General features: G+C 46.9%; 1 protein-coding gene across 1 annotated transcript in view; it reads right to left on the bottom strand.

The window, feature by feature from the left end:
* Mcm3ap (minichromosome maintenance complex component 3 associated protein) overlaps positions 1–17035 on the bottom strand; it is a 46301-nt gene that overhangs the window by 26085 nt on the left and 3181 nt on the right. Inside the window, exons 4-12 of the mRNA XM_028773916.1 lie at positions 14546–14624; positions 14230–14374; positions 10542–10732; positions 8141–8280; positions 6418–6615; positions 5841–6109; positions 4273–4435; positions 1108–1268; positions 32–273 (exon numbers count right to left, since the gene is read on the bottom strand). Coding sequence (XP_028629749.1) covers positions 32–273; positions 1108–1268; positions 4273–4435; positions 5841–6109; positions 6418–6615; positions 8141–8280; positions 10542–10732; positions 14230–14374; positions 14546–14624 — 1588 coding nt within the window. The remainder of the gene's footprint in view (positions 1–31; positions 274–1107; positions 1269–4272; positions 4436–5840; positions 6110–6417; positions 6616–8140; positions 8281–10541; positions 10733–14229; positions 14375–14545; positions 14625–17035) is intronic.

The raw sequence follows: 17035 nt of genomic DNA on the forward strand, positions 1-17035 counted from the left end.
TAAGAGGGAAAAGCCGCACAAGTTGACTCACCTGCCGAGTCCCCAGCAGCTCTCTGAGTGCTGATGGGCAGCTCTGTGGTCAGGCTCTCTCCAACGTACTTATTCTGGGAGTTAAAGCTGCACACGGGTGTATGGCGAGGAACAGGAGGCAGTGGCCCTCCATTCACAACTTCTCCAACTGACACCGTCAGCTTCCGGCCAATAAACACTGACTTCCTGGCCTTGAACAGTCCCTCTGGTTCCAAGAATGCTGACCGATTCAGCTCAACACAGCTATCCAGAGCACAAGGACGCAGAGAGGAGTCAGCAGGGAAAGAAGACAGCTATGCTTCCTCACACCCAACCACTGGATCCTTGATCAAAGCAAGACTGGACAGGTATGAGACGAGAAAGCTTACAGTCTCAGGGAATCATAACCCAGGGCACTACCAGCCATGCACCAAATGACACAAACCACTGTGCTCCTCTTTCAATGCTGGTGGCCCACTCATTCAAAGCCACAGCACTTCCCTGAAGATAGAGCTAGAAGGAAGAGCTGCGGGTGGGCTGAGGAAGCAGACAGAGGGTGCCAGCTGTTGGGAGAACAGTCTGTGAGTATTGGCAGTCTCACCCTGACTACAGGGACAGCACACACGGACATGGCCTACTGGTCTCCCCAACTCTGCTATCGGGTGTGCAGGGACCAAACATGGGGGAACAAAGGCAATCTTCAAAGAACAAGATAGAAAAGTCGTAATCTTTAGGTTCTCTGGTAACTGATGAAACAATGACTTAGGAATAAGAAGGAACTTGGTCTGGCTTTTTAGTCCCAAATACCTGGTTGTGCACACCTTTAATTCTGCTACTTAGGCATGGGTAGATGGATCTCTGTGAGTCTGAGTGAGGCCAGCCTGGTCTACACAGGGAGACCCTATCTCAAACAAAAAAGTGAACTTGGTCCGGCCCCATAGTGGACTCGGTCATGTCTGTTGGGAATAGCCTTAGTTTCACAGCAAAAAAGCAACACACAGAAGAGCCCAGCAAGCAGACCTTGATCAGAAAAGTAAAAAGGAAAAGGGGGAGGGGGCAGAGAAGAGGGAAGGCCACAGGGACAGGCTCAGAGCTTACCCATCAGCTACAGTGAGGCCATGGTAATTGAGGAAGTTTGTTGCCTCTTCGCAATCTTTGAACAACAGCATGCGGACGACGCCATCCAGGGGGAAGCCCGTAGAGCGCTGTGTGCTTACAGTGTATGCAACATTGAGTGCCCGGAGGGCATCCTTACGGATCTGAAAGAGCCGTGTCAATGCAAGCTCAAAGAGGAACCAGAGACAGCCAGCCACACTGTGCAAGCTGTCAACCCATCAGGAACCCGGGCTTACAGACACTCAGACACTCATGAAAGAATACTGTGAAAACTGTCCCAGAGAAAAAGATGGTACGGGAAGTTTTACTTATAAGAAAAACTAGAATGCATCTACCAAGGGAAGGGCATGAAAACCAAGTGTCCGGCATCCCCTGACCCAAAAGTAGCTGAGGTAATGAAACTTGGGAAATCTACAGAATGCAGAAGAAAATGTAAGACATTAAATTAGGTATGAAAACGAAACGGGTTCACAGCAGTGTAACAAAAACTAACAAGACAACCAAAGAAAACAGGAAAATCCTAATGAAGTCTGTTTAGGTTTTGGGGCCTCTGGGTGCCTGTGCTATCTGTTTTCTCCCAGTGGCCATTAGTTGCCAACAACACTCCTCAAGAGAGCTAAGTGCCCGGCTGTATCCTCAATGCTCAGAGTACAAGGCAAACAGAACCAACAAGGCCCCCATGTCCACACTAGCTAGAGCAAAGATATGTAAAGACCACTGGATAGAAATTATGTACACCAAAGAAGAAAGAAGTCTGAGGAATATGAGCACTGAGAGAGATCAAACAGGAAGGCACTGTGGCAGCTGGAGCTGGGCTGAAAGAGCAAGGAGAAGGGGCCTAGGATTCAGGGCCACGGTGGCCAATGCCAGTGGAAAGGCCTTCTTTAAAAAAATCCAAGTTTGGGCTGGAGAGACAGCTTGGTGGTTAAGAGCACTGACTGCTCTTCCAGAGGTCCAGAGTTCAATTCCCAGCAACCACATGGTGGCTCACAACCATCTGTAATGGGATCTGATGTCCTCTCTTCTGGTGTGTCTGAACACAGCGACAGTGTACTCATATGCAATAAATAAGTCTTTAAAAAAATAAATAAATGAAAAATAGAAAGTAGCAGATATTCTCTCTCTTCTTGGCTGCTTGAAGATAACCACCATGACAACACAGTACTGCTGTGGACCAGGAACTTCATGACTAACCATCTGCTTCAGTGGTTACCCTGAGAAGGCAACAGTATAAAAAACAGAAGTTTGGGAAAAGCTCGCCACAATGTTCAAGACAACACCAGACGTCATTTGGATTGAAAACCTTTAAGCAGTGGAAAGACAACTGACTTTGACTTAAGATTCTCTGGATTATGCAGAGAAGATGCTTGGGAGACAGGAAGCAGAAGTGACCACGAGGAAAGCAGAGCTTGGACGGTTGGGACTGTGAAGGGCAGGCCTGCAGCTGGAGAGTGAGAGAACCTGCCTGGCTTCCCCTGCTGTCATGGGCAAATGAGCAAGGAAAGGACACATAAACTGTCACGACATGGAGAATGAGATGCACAACTCCCAGGCGACCTCACTTTCAGGGGTGTTGGGGACACACACAGCTTGGTAGTAACTAAGAACTCTCTGACTAGACTTAAGGCCTGCTCAGAGGGTAATCGTTCCTGGTACAGGAAACCTAGCCACCTACCCAGGGCTGGTGAAGTCACGGATCTTCCTGTCACTGCCATTTTACTATTTCTCCTGTGTAGTTCTCACCCTCATTGAGGAAACTTCTCTTTGCAACAGATGGAAACAATTCTAGAAAACCACAACCAACCAGAAAGCAGAGTTGTTGGACCCAATGCCCAGGAATACAACTACAATCCCACTCCCACACCTAAGGCTCAGGGATCGTAGTGGGAGATGGGGAGGAAAGTCTGTGAAAGCCAGAGGACCAGGAGGTTTGTCGTGAGATTGTGTCAGGAATCAGAAGTCACATTCATGAAGACTCCGCAGCACGGCTGTGTAGACATGAGTCCAACAAAGACAACAACAGACGTTCCGATGCAGACATGGGAGAGCCCAGGAAGCCTCGACCCTACACAGAGAACAACGGGCAACTAAGGAACGCTGAGAGAGGGAGAAACAGTCTTCCCCAGGGAAGAGCAGAGCAAACGGTCAGCCCCGAAAATGTACACACAAGTAACATTATCTAGACTGAGCATGGTGTCCTTATATTTAGGAGTGTGTGTGTGTGTGTGTGTGTGTGTGTGTGTGTGTGTGTGTGCAGACAGACAGACAGATGCACAAATACATAAACACATATACACCAATTTATGAAGAAAGAAGCCACGAAAGAGTAAGGACTGGAACTCGAGAGTTTAGAGGGAGGGAAGGGAGAGAGAAATGACAAAACTGTATTATAATCTCAAAAAACAAATAGTTAAAAAATGAAATCTAACTTTTGAAAATGAATTCTTTGCCTAGAATATGACTGTGCTAATATTCAGCATTTACAGGACGTGGTGTGACCAGAGAGAAGAAACCCGTGAGTGCAGAAACGCAGGCTGTAATAACTTCCAGACAGTCTCTCCTGTTAGCTGAGGCCAAGCAGACGCGCCCAGGCCCAACTGAGGCCGCATGTTCACAGGAAGGGCAAGCGCTGGGGAAGGAAGAGTCTGCTGGTCACTTCTCATTACAGAGGAGCAGGTGCTCTTCTGAAGGCCTCTGTAGTCCCAAGCCACAGCGGGGCGAGGTGGAAAAACACAACTCAGGTACTGACTGATGAATTTGGCATCAGCAGCCTCTCTCCCCAAAACCGTTTTTCCAGTGTCTTTCTATGTTACTGTTCTCTAAAAAACTTTATCAATACTAATGATTTCAAAGTGAAGAATTTTGTACAATATAGAATTTGTGGTTTGGGGTTTGCTTTCATGAACTCAACCTGTCATTCCAAAGATTTCTGTGAGCCACGGAACCGTGTTTGCACTGTATGGCCTCTCCTGGTGGAGGTCCGTGGTATTCTATCATACAAGATTACAGCAGAAACACCTTGCTGGGCTGTGACAGTCCCAGGAGTTGACAGCTGGCTGCCCACTGGGAAGAGTGCAGACAGAGAAGCACTTTAACACTACAGTAGCTACTGCTCCTGTTCTGACCCAGCAAGCAGGGGCTACTCACCTGATTAAAGTAACAGTGTAACAGGCACGCACTCAGGTAAGAAGCTGACTGGACCAGTTTGAAAAATCTCACAAAATTATTGCTGTTCAACGCAGCAAAAGCCTGGACAGCGAAGTTCACCTCTGGGGAGTTCCTAACATCAGGGTGGAACTGTTGCACTTCTCTGCAAGTTAGGAAGGCAAAGGGTCAGGACAGCTGAGCTTACTCAATCTGATAAATAACTAGGGTTCAGCAATTCTGTGACAGCCAGTCTGAACGGTGACACAAAGCACTGAAGTCTAAGTTCTGTAATCAGAGCTGTCATTCTCACACTCAGCTGGTACACTACGGTCTTCATCCATCCGTCCATCTGTCCACCCATCCATTCATCCATTCACCCACTCACCCACCCATCCTCCCACCATCCATCCATCCACCTACCCATCCATCCACCCATCCATCCACCTATCCACCCACTCACCCATCCATCCACTCCCCCACACCCACTCATCCATTCATCCATCAATCCCCCCCAACACACACACACCCATCCATCCATTCACTTGAGACAGACTCTTCTGTATCCTAGATGAGATTCAGGTTCACTATGTAGACAAAGATGGCTTTGAACTTGTGGCTTTAAAAGTATTTCTTTAAAATGATAACAAGCTGTGGGGCTGGAAGGATGGCTCAAAGGTTAACAACACTTCCTTCTCTTGCAAAGGACACAAGTTACATTGCCAGCACCCTGTCAGGTGGCCCACAGCCGCCTGCAACTTCAGCTCCAGGACATTAGACATGGTCTTCCAGCCCTGACAGGACCCTGCATTCACATGCACACACCTACTCACAGACACATACTATACACAATTAAAATACTAAAAAAACCTAAAAGATGATAAACAACTGGCATGGTAGTATGTGCCTTTAATCCCAGCATGAGCTACAGAATGAGTTCAAGGACAGCTACCGATACACAGAAACCCTGTCTCAAAACAACAAAACAAATAAATAAATAAATACATACATACATAAATGATAAGTTAAAAGGATGATGAACAAGTTTTAAAAAAAATTTAGCCATCAATCATCAAAAAATTATTTCAAAGTAATGCTAACTGATTTACAGCTGTTTAGCAAAACAGCCTAACAGAAAACGTAACTTGTATTTATATGTACCCACATATGTACACAGGAGGCCAAAGGAGTTTGGCATATTCCTGTATCACTTTCTGTGTTAGTTTCTCATCTATAGGTCTACTGAAATGTCAAGCCTGCATTTCAACTCCATTCACTCCAGTAACTGATCTACTGTGATTTCATTTAAGTCTTCCTTCTAATACATGCCACTGACAAAGCAGTCTGAAAGCTGAACTGCCAACAAGTCTAACGGGACTTCCCGGCTAACATGCCTAGTTCCGCCTACATCACTGAAGGGAGCCTTCTCAGGAAATGGACGTGGGGGATTGGACTGTACACGGCACACTGGTCTCAGTACTTGCTCCCAGTGGTCTCTCCTGACTCAGCTTGCCAACTGCACTACAGAACTTCAGTACATCAAAGCCCAACTTCTGAATCTGAAAACATACCTCAAAATGTCTCCTTTGTTGAGATTGAGCAGGACATTGTAGCCCTGGAACTCTGCTTCGCTGGCACAAAAAACCCCCTTGTTCCTCAGGTCCTGGTACATCTCCTTCAGACTCTGCAGACACTTGGTCATGTTCTCATTGTTGATCTTGGCATCAAAGGAGGACATGGGCTCCTCACACATAGAGTGGGCACAATGGATGTGAAATCGGGTACACTTCTCGATCAGAGACACCGTCAGAGGGTCACAGAGGTGCTGCTGTGTGATGTCCTGTCCACGGTTAGAGGGGAGGATTACAGATGCACACATGCACTGAGCACACACATAGAAGCCACACACATACAAGATCCATGAAGAGTCAACTTGAGAAAAAACTTAGGCTTGTGAGTTGAGTGACATTTCAACTTGAAACTAACCCAATGAAACAATCAAATACAGTTTTATAATGGCTCAAATAAAATCATATTTTTGTTTCAGATAAAAATATCTGCGTAAAACAAAAAGTTAGAAGTTCACTTTGTGAATATACATGCATTTCTACTCATCTGATGGGGGGGGGAAGGGGGAGGAGCAGATACCTTCCGTATACCCCGTGTGCGGTTCCACACGAAGTCATACCAGTCCCGAAGGCTGCCTTCCTTTTGGTCCATGATCTGGGTCACGAGGTAGTCCATGGTCCTGCTGAGAACTGCCGAGGGCCTCAGCTCATGTGGCAGGGGCTCCTCCTGATCCGCAGAGGAGCGGCTGTACTCCTTCACGGCGGCGGCATGGTCCACCTGGGGGCAAGAAGTACAGACAAACTGCTTCATGGCAGTTATTTGGACCTTAAAATGCAGGAGGAAATCACATACACATTGTGGTGGTTTGAAGGCTTGGCCATAGGCAGTGACACTATTAGGAGGCGTGGCCTTACTGGAGGAGGCACTGCTTAGGTGGTCTTTGAGGCCTCCTATGCTCAGGTTCCGCCCAGGATGGAAGAGACCCTCCTCCTAGCTGCCTAGAGAGGGAGTCTTCTCCTGGCTGCCCTCTGATCAAGGCAGAACTCTCAAGATGTAGAACTTTCCTTCTCCAGCCCCATGACTGCCTGGACACTGCCATGCTTCCTGCCATGATAATAATGGACCTCTGAACCTGTAAGCCAGCCCCAATTAAATGTGGTCCTTATAAGAGTTGCCTTGGTCATGGTGTCTGTTCACAGCAGTAAAATCCTAAGGCACACATCCCCATGTGATCGATGACAAGAATGTAATTCTTAAATGAAAATGTTCCATTAAACATGAGACAGTTCAAGGACAATAAAAGCTAAGAAACCTGAGTCAGATATAACAAAGCGTCAAGAGGGAGTCACAGGAATGGGAAGGTAGACACATCAGCTGGCCCCAAAGCACAGCTGGAACACATAGAGGGGCTTCAGGCACCAGGAAAAGATCTCTGCTGTGTTCAGATCTCAAGTTAAACCAACACACCATAAATAAACCAGAGATGGGGAGTGAGGACCAGAAAGGGTTAGGGCAGGGCCCTGTGGGCCTGAAGAAGCAGGTGCAAACTTCCCACCAGGGGGGCTGTGGCGCCACCTCCCACCTGCAGAAGAAAGCTGCAGATGCAGGGACACAGAGGATAACAGATGTGTGCAGGTGTAGAGATGTGGGCCCTGCTTATCTGCTGGCTGCTCTGTGGATCAGCCTTGGGTCTATGGTGACACATGTTGGGCTGGGGACCCTGGGCCGGACAAATCTGAAGGGCACAAGAATGTAGACAGGTGCAAATTCTCGGCAAACAACTCAGAACACATACTAACTCAAGTGCAGGGGAGGCCGTGCCCTTTGACACTCATTTAATAGTTAAGACCTACAAGAAGGAAAAAAAAAAACTAAATTCAAAAACAAAAACAGTGCTGGGTGATGGTGGTGCCCACCTTCAATCCCAGCGGTCAGAAACAGAGGTCGCAGATCTCTTGAGTGTGAGACCAGCCTGGTCACAGAGTGAGTTATCTAGGCCAGCCAGGGCTATATAGAGGGACCCTGTCTCAAAAATCCAAAACGAGAAACAAACAAAACAATAGTAGCCCAGCGAGATAGGTCAGTGTGGGTGAGGGCACTTGACACCAGGCTTGACCACCTGAGTCCAATCTTCAGACAGCGGAAGTAGAGAAGCAACTCTTGTTTACATACATTCTTTGTGGCACACATGCACACGCACACACACATTTGTACTCACAGAGTAAATAAATACAGTTTTAAAAATCAAAATCAAAACAGCAAGAAAAAAAAGCAGAGATTCTTAGGATGCACGGAGCTCTACCTGGTCAGTCCCTGGGACAACTTCAAACACGCTCAGCTGGCTCCGGGTCTCCCGCAAGTACCGCTCCTTCTCTGGACACATGTCAGGGCACGTCCCAACAAATGCCCTTGCTTTGTCCAGGTCTGTCCTCTTCACCCGAGCTAAATGACACCAAGCCAAAGGTAAGGAAGCGTGCACCACAAGAGGACTAAGAACTCACGAAGTGTACTTTCATAAAACAGGAAAAAAAAAATCTGCCTGTCATTCCAGCACTCAGGAGGTTGAGGCAAAAGGGGAGCCTAAACTTGGGGCTAGCCTGGGCCACAATGAGTTCAGGCTAGTCTAGAATATTATGAGATCCTGTCTCATCTGTGCACTGCCCCCTGAATAGTCACACACTAAAAGAAATGTTTCTTAAACCTTAGGCCTCTGAGATAGGCCTTGTAGCCCATCCTGCAAGGCAACGGGTATCTTGGCTCACAAAAGCCCCTGGCCAGGGTTCCACTCCTCTCCAATAATCAAACACATTAACTACAGACTCAAGATGGAAGACAGGAACTGGAGAGATAGCTCAGCCAGTAAGAACATTAGCTGCTATTCTAGAGGACCTAGGCTTAATTCCCAGTACCCAGCTGGCAGCTCACAACTGTGTGTGACTCCAGTCCAAGGGGATCTGGCCTTCTTTGGCATCAGGCATACAAGTGGTACACAGACATAAATGTCGAGAAAACAGAGGCAGGCAGATCTCTGTGAGTTCAAGGCCAGCCTGGTCTACAGAGCAAATTCTACAACAGCCAAGGCTACACAGAGAAACTCTGAGGGCAGGGAGGGGTCAAAATATCCCAGTCTCCTGGGATTCTATTGGAGCATTCAGAGCTGCATAATGAAGTCACGCCATTACTGAGAATACTCGTTACCTCAGTAAGTAGACCATTCTTTTTACTGACAGAATGAAAGGTTTTAAGCAAAATGTCTCAAAACAGCATACGCATGTTTTAGTTATACTTTTAGAAACTTTAATCCTTAGTACAAGCGTATTTGAATGTTTTGGTTTTGGTTTTTGAACAAGGTACCACTACATAACTCAAGCTATGTTGGAGCTCACTGTGTACACCAGACTGTCCTGCTTCCACTTCCAGAGCACTAGGCTACAACTGTGCCAGGTTCTGGGATTGTAGGTATGTGTGACTGAGCCAGGTTTTCCTTGTAGCAAGTATACTGGATATTCTTATGTCAACTTGACACAAACTAAAGTCATCTGAGAAGAGGGAAACTCAATTAATAAAACACCTTCATAAGACCCAGCTGTAGACCCTACAGTTAGTGCATCTTAATTAGTGACTGATAAGGAAGGGCCCAGCCCACTGTGGGCGTGCCATCCCTGTGCTGGTGGTCCTGGGTTCTATAAGCAGAATGAGGCATTCTGCTTATATCTAGAAAGCAACATGTCTACATGGCCACCGCATCAGCTCGCTCCCACCTCCAGGATCTTGCCCTGTTTGAGTTCCTCCCTGACTTCTTCAATGACGGACTATGATCTGGTAATGTGAGCTGAACAAACCCTTTCCTTCCCAACTCCCTTTTTGGTCATAGTGTTTCATGGCCGCAATAGAAACTCTAAGACAGTCCATTTATTGGAAACATAGAAATCACCAAGTCTATAAGTCACAGACGCAGTTTTCATTACTATGTTAAGAAAGCTCTGTGATTATTACAATAATTCACAGCTTTTAAACAGTAAATCCTGCCAGGTGTGATGGATATGTATAATCCCAGGAGGTTGAGAGAGGAGAGTTATAAGTTCAAAGCTAGCATGGACTTAATAGCTGTAAAGAAACTTCATGCAGCTGAAAATTCAGAAAACCTTGTAGGGCTGGAGGAGTGTCTTAGAGGGTATGACTAGAAGAAGACCGTCCAGCAAAGACCCAGAGTCCGTCCATTCCCAACACACATGGCGGCTCACAGCCATCTGTCACTCCAGTACACAGGCAGACTTGCCGGCAGAACACCAATGCAAGTGAAATGAAAATAAATTTTAAAAAACTGTAGAGAGTCCATGGATTTTCATATGGACTGTGTATTTGTAATGTTCTTTTAACATTCTTTGAGAGTAATTCATTCAGAGTTTAACATTCTGAAGGGGAACAATGCCTGAAACGAAGCATCCCCTCTCACTTCTGCCTTTCAGAAACCTGTTCCTTTCTACCAGTCATCAGTTAACTCCCCTACGTCCTCCCATACACACAGAAACACATGTAGTCATCACACACTGGAACACACAACACGGCTCACATCTCCAGAAGACCAGGCCACAGTAACACCAGGCACAGCACAGAAATCCCAAGACTCAGGGGTGGTAGAGCCTGTGGCTCCCCAGAAACTGCCTCGTGACACCCTGCCAGGGAACCTCTGTGCAGCATACCTTGCCGCATGATGCGGTCTCTCTGGTCCAGAAGGCGGTACTTCTCCTCAGATGTGTCAGCCACAGTCCCTATCAGGGCGCTAAGAGATGACACGCAAGAACCAAGGCCCTCGGAGCCTTCAGATCCAGAGTCAAAAGGATCTGCCTCAAACTGGTGGATCTTCAGAAGACTTGGCTTCTTCACTGGAGAGCTAAAGAGAAGACAACACATGTGGGGCCTTTGTATCATTTCTACTTCTTAATCTCATCAAGACATTTTGGCCCTCTAAAGCTAAGAAAATACAGCATTAAAAGCAAAGAAGCCAGCCAGGTGTTGTGACACATGACCCAGCACTGGAGAGGCAGAGACAGGAGGATTTCTGCATTTGGTGCCAGCCTGGTCTACATAATGAGTTTTAGGACAGTCAGAGATATGTGATAAGACCCTGCCTCAACTCCCCTCCCTCCAAATAAAACAAATCAACAAGAACAAAGCCTAAATGAGATGTTGCCCTAACAACTAGAAGGCTGACACAGGATTGAGCCAGTGATCTGAGGCTAGGCTGAGCAATGAGCAAGACCTTAGGGAAGGAGGGCAGTACTGAGAACGAAGGTGTTAGACTTACTATTTAAGAATTCTGAAATCCTTCATACCTTAAAAACACTGACATGAGGGATCAGAAATGGAAGTCCACTGGCACAGAGCTTGCCCAGCGTGCACAGAGCTTGCCCAGCATGCAGAGCCCTGGGGTCAAGCCTCACATCTCATCAGGGTCACTGGCAACTCCACAGTGAATTCCAAGACAGTCAGGCTCAGGGGAGTCCCTGTATCAAAAGCGGTGGGTATGTGGGGTGGGTCTGGGAAAGACAGCTGCTGCACGGTCAAGGCACAGTCAAGAGTATGTGCTGCTCTCACAGAGGACCAAGGCCAGTAGAGAGAGAGAAGACCTCGTCTTATAACACAAAAAAAAAGAAGGGGAAGGGTGCGGGAGATGGCTCAGTGGTTAAGGGCACTTCCTGCTCTTACAGAGGACCCAGGTTTGGTTCCCAGCACCCATATAATGGCTAATGATTGTCTGAAAACTCCAATTCCAAAGGATCTGTCTGATAACCTCTTCTGGCCTCCTCAAGCACTGCATACATGAATCTCATAGACATACATCTAAACAAAACATGTACACATGTTTACAAGCAATTTAAAACTAAGGCCAGAAAGATGGATCAAGATTGAACATCACTTGTTGCTCTTCCAAAGAACCCAATTTTGGTTGCTAGCACCCAGCACCTGTATCAGGTAGCTCACAACGCTCTGTAACTCTAGTTCTTTTTTTTTTTTTTTTTTTGATTGTGTCTCAACATACAAATATATACACACATACACATCTCAACAATTAAAGTAAAGGAGGCCATGAATTTGAAGAAGGCTTTAAAGGGTTAAAAGAGAGGAAACATGTGTGCTGCTAGTGTTCTGTCCTCTCAGAGAAGAGACCCTCAAGTAAATGCCTCCATAAGATCAGGCTGTCTGCAAGCCTGTGGGGCAGTTTCTTAGTTGGTGACTGGTTGACAGGGAAGGGCCCAGCCCATTGTAAGGTATGCCGCCCCTGGGCTGGTGGTCCTGGGTTCTGTAAGAAAGCAGGCTGAGCAAGTCAGTAAGCAGCACCCTTCCTTGGCCTCTGCATCAGCCTCTGCCTCCAGGTTCCTACCCTGTGTCGTAAGTTCTTGTCCTGACTTCCTTCAGTGACGAATAGTGATCTGGAAGAATAAACCAAATAAACCCTTTCCTCCCCAGCTTGCTATGGTCATAGTGTTTCATCGCAGCAATAATGACCCTACATAATACAGTAATATAGTGACATTTTAAATTCATAAAAGAGCTATAGTAAAAACTTTTTAAAAGGGACAATGAATGGCACATGTGTCAGCAGGCGCCTGTGAGCCTGGCATTGGGGACACAGATATGCCGGTCTTCTTGCTGTCCTCCCTGTATCTGTGAGGTCCATGTTTAGTAGGGAAGTACCTAATGTTGACCTCTGGCCTCCGCATGCACAAGTACTGACATATATAGGCACTCTATTACACACCACACCCACACCCACCCACCCACACCCATCCACACACACAAGAAAAAAATACTATGAAAACAAGCCCAAGAGAGCTCTTTTAGAGGTTATATAGTTTGGTAGATGGAACATTCCTTCTTGTGTTGAAATGAGAAGGCTTTTATCTCGCTGCTTCAGACACTGTCCTTTAGATGACAGCCCAGCCTCATGCTCTGATCCCACGTGCTCTGGGATCCTGTCCACAGTTAATGAATGCAGCTCACTCTGGTCACCAAAGGCTGGGTGAGAGGCGGGGTGACTCTGGCCAAGGGACCGCTAAGAACTAATTGGCTGTAAATGGGCTCGTGGCCTTGTGCATACTCAGCGGCAAGTTCCGACAGCAGCTTTGGATCTGTGGAATCTGATGCTCTCTTTGGACCTGCACAGGTGCCAGGCATGTACATCGTAATTAAACATACATGCAGGCCGATTTCGAACACATAAAAATAAGAAAGTAGACCAAGAGTGAGCAAAGGCGGGCCAGCGGCTGAGCTGTGGAGGACGAACTAAAAGCGAGAGAAACAAGGTACTGGCCGAACGACAAAAGGATGAAGAGAGCTGCCACAGTAGGCCCGAGTGAGAAAGAGGACGAGCCCTGGGTCTCAGACTGTCTAGCGGATGGGCTTCTGGGAAAGAGTTCTGTGGATAAAAAGGCTACGTTGACTGAAAAACATCAGAGCTTATGCCAGGTGCCAGCGCACAAGAGACAGAGACATCTGCTTTACTGAGATAAAACTCCCTGAAGTCCTGCAGAAACCACAGGAACTGACTGTTAGGGATGTACAATTTTTATGGCCAGTGAGTTTGGTTTGTTTGTTTGTTTGTTTGGGAGACAGTGTCTCACGTAGCCCAGGCTGGACATCGACTTCTGATCCTCCTGATTCAACCTCCCGAGTGGTCCCCACCACGACCAGGCTCAGTTGAACATGTGTGCATTTACAAGCCAGGGGTGTGGGACTGAGGGACACAAGTGAGGAGACATATGTGGAAGAGGACAACTCACATGGGACACCTCATTCTATGCTCCCCATGGCGTGGGGACAGACAGAACCTCTGCTGTGCTAAGCGGTGTATACATGCAGGTGCAGACACACACTCGTGCCCACAAAATAAAAAGAGAAATGCTTTGGTTTTTTTTTTTGTCTGTTGTTTTTAGAGACAGGTTTCTCTGTATCGTCCTGGCTGTCCAGGACCCTGCTCTGTAGACCAGGCTGGCCTGGAATTCAGGGACCCACTGCCTTTGCTGGGATAAAAGGTATGCAGCACCACCACCCAACTACATTGGTTTTTGTTTTTGTTTTTGTTTTTTTAATAAATAAAGGACTAAAGCAGAAATTGCAGTTTTTTGATACAGTTTTCCCTAAAAGAAAAAAATCTGAAGTTAGTCCCACACCAAAGAGGGCTTTTTCGAAGACTAGGACCTAGGGAACTTCAGAATAAAGCCAAGTCACCCCTAAAGCTGGCAAGCACACAGACGAGCTGTCCCAGAACCACCCACTGTGAGGGCGAGGATTCAAGAGCAGCACCTCATGCGCTGTCCCATGGCGGACCAGACCATCAGAGCTCTCCCCGGCTTCTCCATCAACAGTTACTAGGAAGATGAGTCCTACCTTTTGCTCAGGAGGCTGCCAGCTGCAGGCCTCACGATGGGCTTGCTGAGAGGAGAGTGCTGAAAGGGAGAGTCCTCTATGCCTTGGCTGGCTTCACTGTCACCATGCTTCTTCTCCTTCAGCGGAAAGGGTTTCTTGCTGGGACCTGAAGACACAGGCGTCAGAACAAGGTTTGTAAAACTCAGAGGAACAGATGTGAGAGCCGGGATGCAGCTGGAGCCAGCCGCACCACCAGCCTTAGGGAAAGAACCCACACTTGCATGTCAGAGGCCCTGCGCAGAGCGTCAGACTGTGAACACAAGAGTGGAAAACTCACTTATTTTCTTCTTGTGCCAAAAGATAGCCACGTCCTTATGCAGACCTTTCCCCTTCTTCCTAGCCAGGGCTGCAGATGCCTGAAAAACAGTTCACAACACAAAGCATGAGGACACAGAGAGACCAGAGACTATGTAAACAAAGTGGTGAAAGCCGAGCAAAAGGCTGCTCTTGCAGAGGACCAGATTCAGTTCCTAGCATCCACATGGCTGTTCACAGCTGCTTGTAACCCCAGCTCTAGGATTCACCATCCTCGTCTGTCCTCCACAGGCACCAAGCATGCATGTAGTACACAGACATACACATAGGCAAAATACTTATATAGAAATAACAATTTATTCAAAACTTTTTAAAGTTCTAGATCAGCTTAGGCTAAAGAACGTGTGTCAAAAAAGTGACTGTAACATGCATAATTATGAATATAAATCCATTCATTTTTAATTAATATGAAGAAATAACAACAAAATCCCTCAAACTAAATACATTCTGGCACAAAGACTTTATTCTCAGAGATCTGTACTAAGGACAAAAACTATTCCAAAAACACATGAAGCAGCAAGGTACAGTGGCATATGGCATATGTACATACAACCCAAGCACTTGGGAAGTTGACAATGATCACAATTTCAGACTAAGCTGTGCAACACACCAAGCCATACACCATCAGCTTCACAGCAATGCCACGTCTCATCATACCAACGGCTGGGATGCAGCTTAGCGGGAGAGCACTACCTAGCATGCTCAAGACCCACAGCTCAATCCCCAAGCCTGAAGCAGGGGAGGGCCCCTGAGCAAAACCCAGCCCCCACTCCTCCCCACAGAAGGCAGAGAAAGCTGAGTAAGCAAGGAAACAAGACAGAAGAAAACACTATGTAGTATTTAATGATCACAGACTTTCTATTTATTGCAGAAAACAGCAACACTTAGGTGGCTGTAATGCAACACGCCTCTCATCCTGAACTCCTCCACAGACTGAGGCAAGGGCCCTGCACTTCCCTGAGTCTGGGCAACACAGCAAGACCCTACCTCTAAAAACAACCCAGCAAATCAGACTCAACGCTGTAAGCTGGGAATGGTGGCACATGCATGTCTACTCTCCCAGTCCCTGGGAGGCAGAGGCAGAAGGACAGAGCATGGGTGACATACAGACCCTCCCAGACACGAGGGAGCAAAACAGCAAGGAGGGGCAGCGAGCTGGGCCAGTGAGTGAAGCGCCTGACCCAAGGTTAATACCCAGATCCCACAGAGGTGGGAGAGAACTCACTCCACAGAGCTGTCCTCTGACCTCTAGACATATGCCTCTACTCTAACACACACACACACACACACACACACACACTAAATAAATAAGTTATGAGAACACACTTTCTCCTTTTTAAGTTCTTACGTAATTTCATCTATCTATATGACTACTTAGAAAAATAACAAAGATGTAAGTTACACAAGGTGAAGTCATATAGCCAATGCTACAAACCCAACGGTTTTTTTCTAGGGAATAGAATCTTGACTCTTTTTTTCTCTTTTGTTTGAATGTTCAGAGTAATCATGGGGGCTGGAGAGATGGCTCTGCGGTTAAGAGCACTTTCTGCCTGCTCTTCCAGAGGTCCTGAGTTCAGTTCCCAGCAACCACATGGTGGCTCACAACCATTTGTAATGGGATCCAATGCCCTCTTCTGGTGTGTCTTCTGGTGGTGACAGCAACAGTGTACTCACATACATAAAATAAGTAAATAAGTATTTTTTTTTCTTAAAAAAAAGAGTAATCATGAACTCGGCCAAATAAAACAAAAGCAAAAGCAAAAAATTCAAGTTTGAAAAAGTACTATGCAAGCCAGACGGTGGTGGCGCATGCCTTTAATCCCAACACTTGGGAGGCAGAGGCAGACGGATTTCTGAGTTTGAGGCCAGCCTGGTCTACAGAGTGAGTTCCAGGACAGCCAGGGCTACACAGAGAAACCCTGTCTCAAAGGGGAAACAAAGTACTATGTGTCTACAGTGACTCTCAGACCTTCCAGAGGAACCAGACTCCACAGGCACCACTCAGCCCTCCAGGGACCTCAGACGTGCACTCCCAGATTAGGAAAACAAACGATGCCATCCGGACCACAAGTGAAGAAGAGAATCTTAAAAAATTGTTTCAGCAAGCACGCCTAGGAATGGGTTTCATATGGCATTTCATACATATGCGTGACTCAGTATACCTTACCCTAACTGGCTCCCTTACCTGACATCGTGCCCAGCCTCCTGCTGGCTAGTTACACCCAGTCTCAATTCTGTTCCACGTCACATGTCCAGTACCCTCTTTATCACCCCCCCTTAAGATCTTGTCCTCCTCTCTCGTACTCCTTCTCTTTCACGATCCATACCCCACACACATATACACACAATGTTTGCACACATACATAATTCTAAACCTAAGCTGGGCAGTGATGGCACACGCCTTTAATCCCAGCACTTGGGAGGCAGAGGCTGGCGGATTTCTGAGTTCGAG

Source organism: Grammomys surdaster, unplaced genomic scaffold (genome assembly GCF_004785775.1).
Source record: "Grammomys surdaster isolate TR1022 unplaced genomic scaffold, NIH_TR_1.0 237, whole genome shotgun sequence".
Classification (NCBI taxonomy): Eukaryota; Metazoa; Chordata; class Mammalia; order Rodentia; family Muridae; genus Grammomys; species Grammomys surdaster.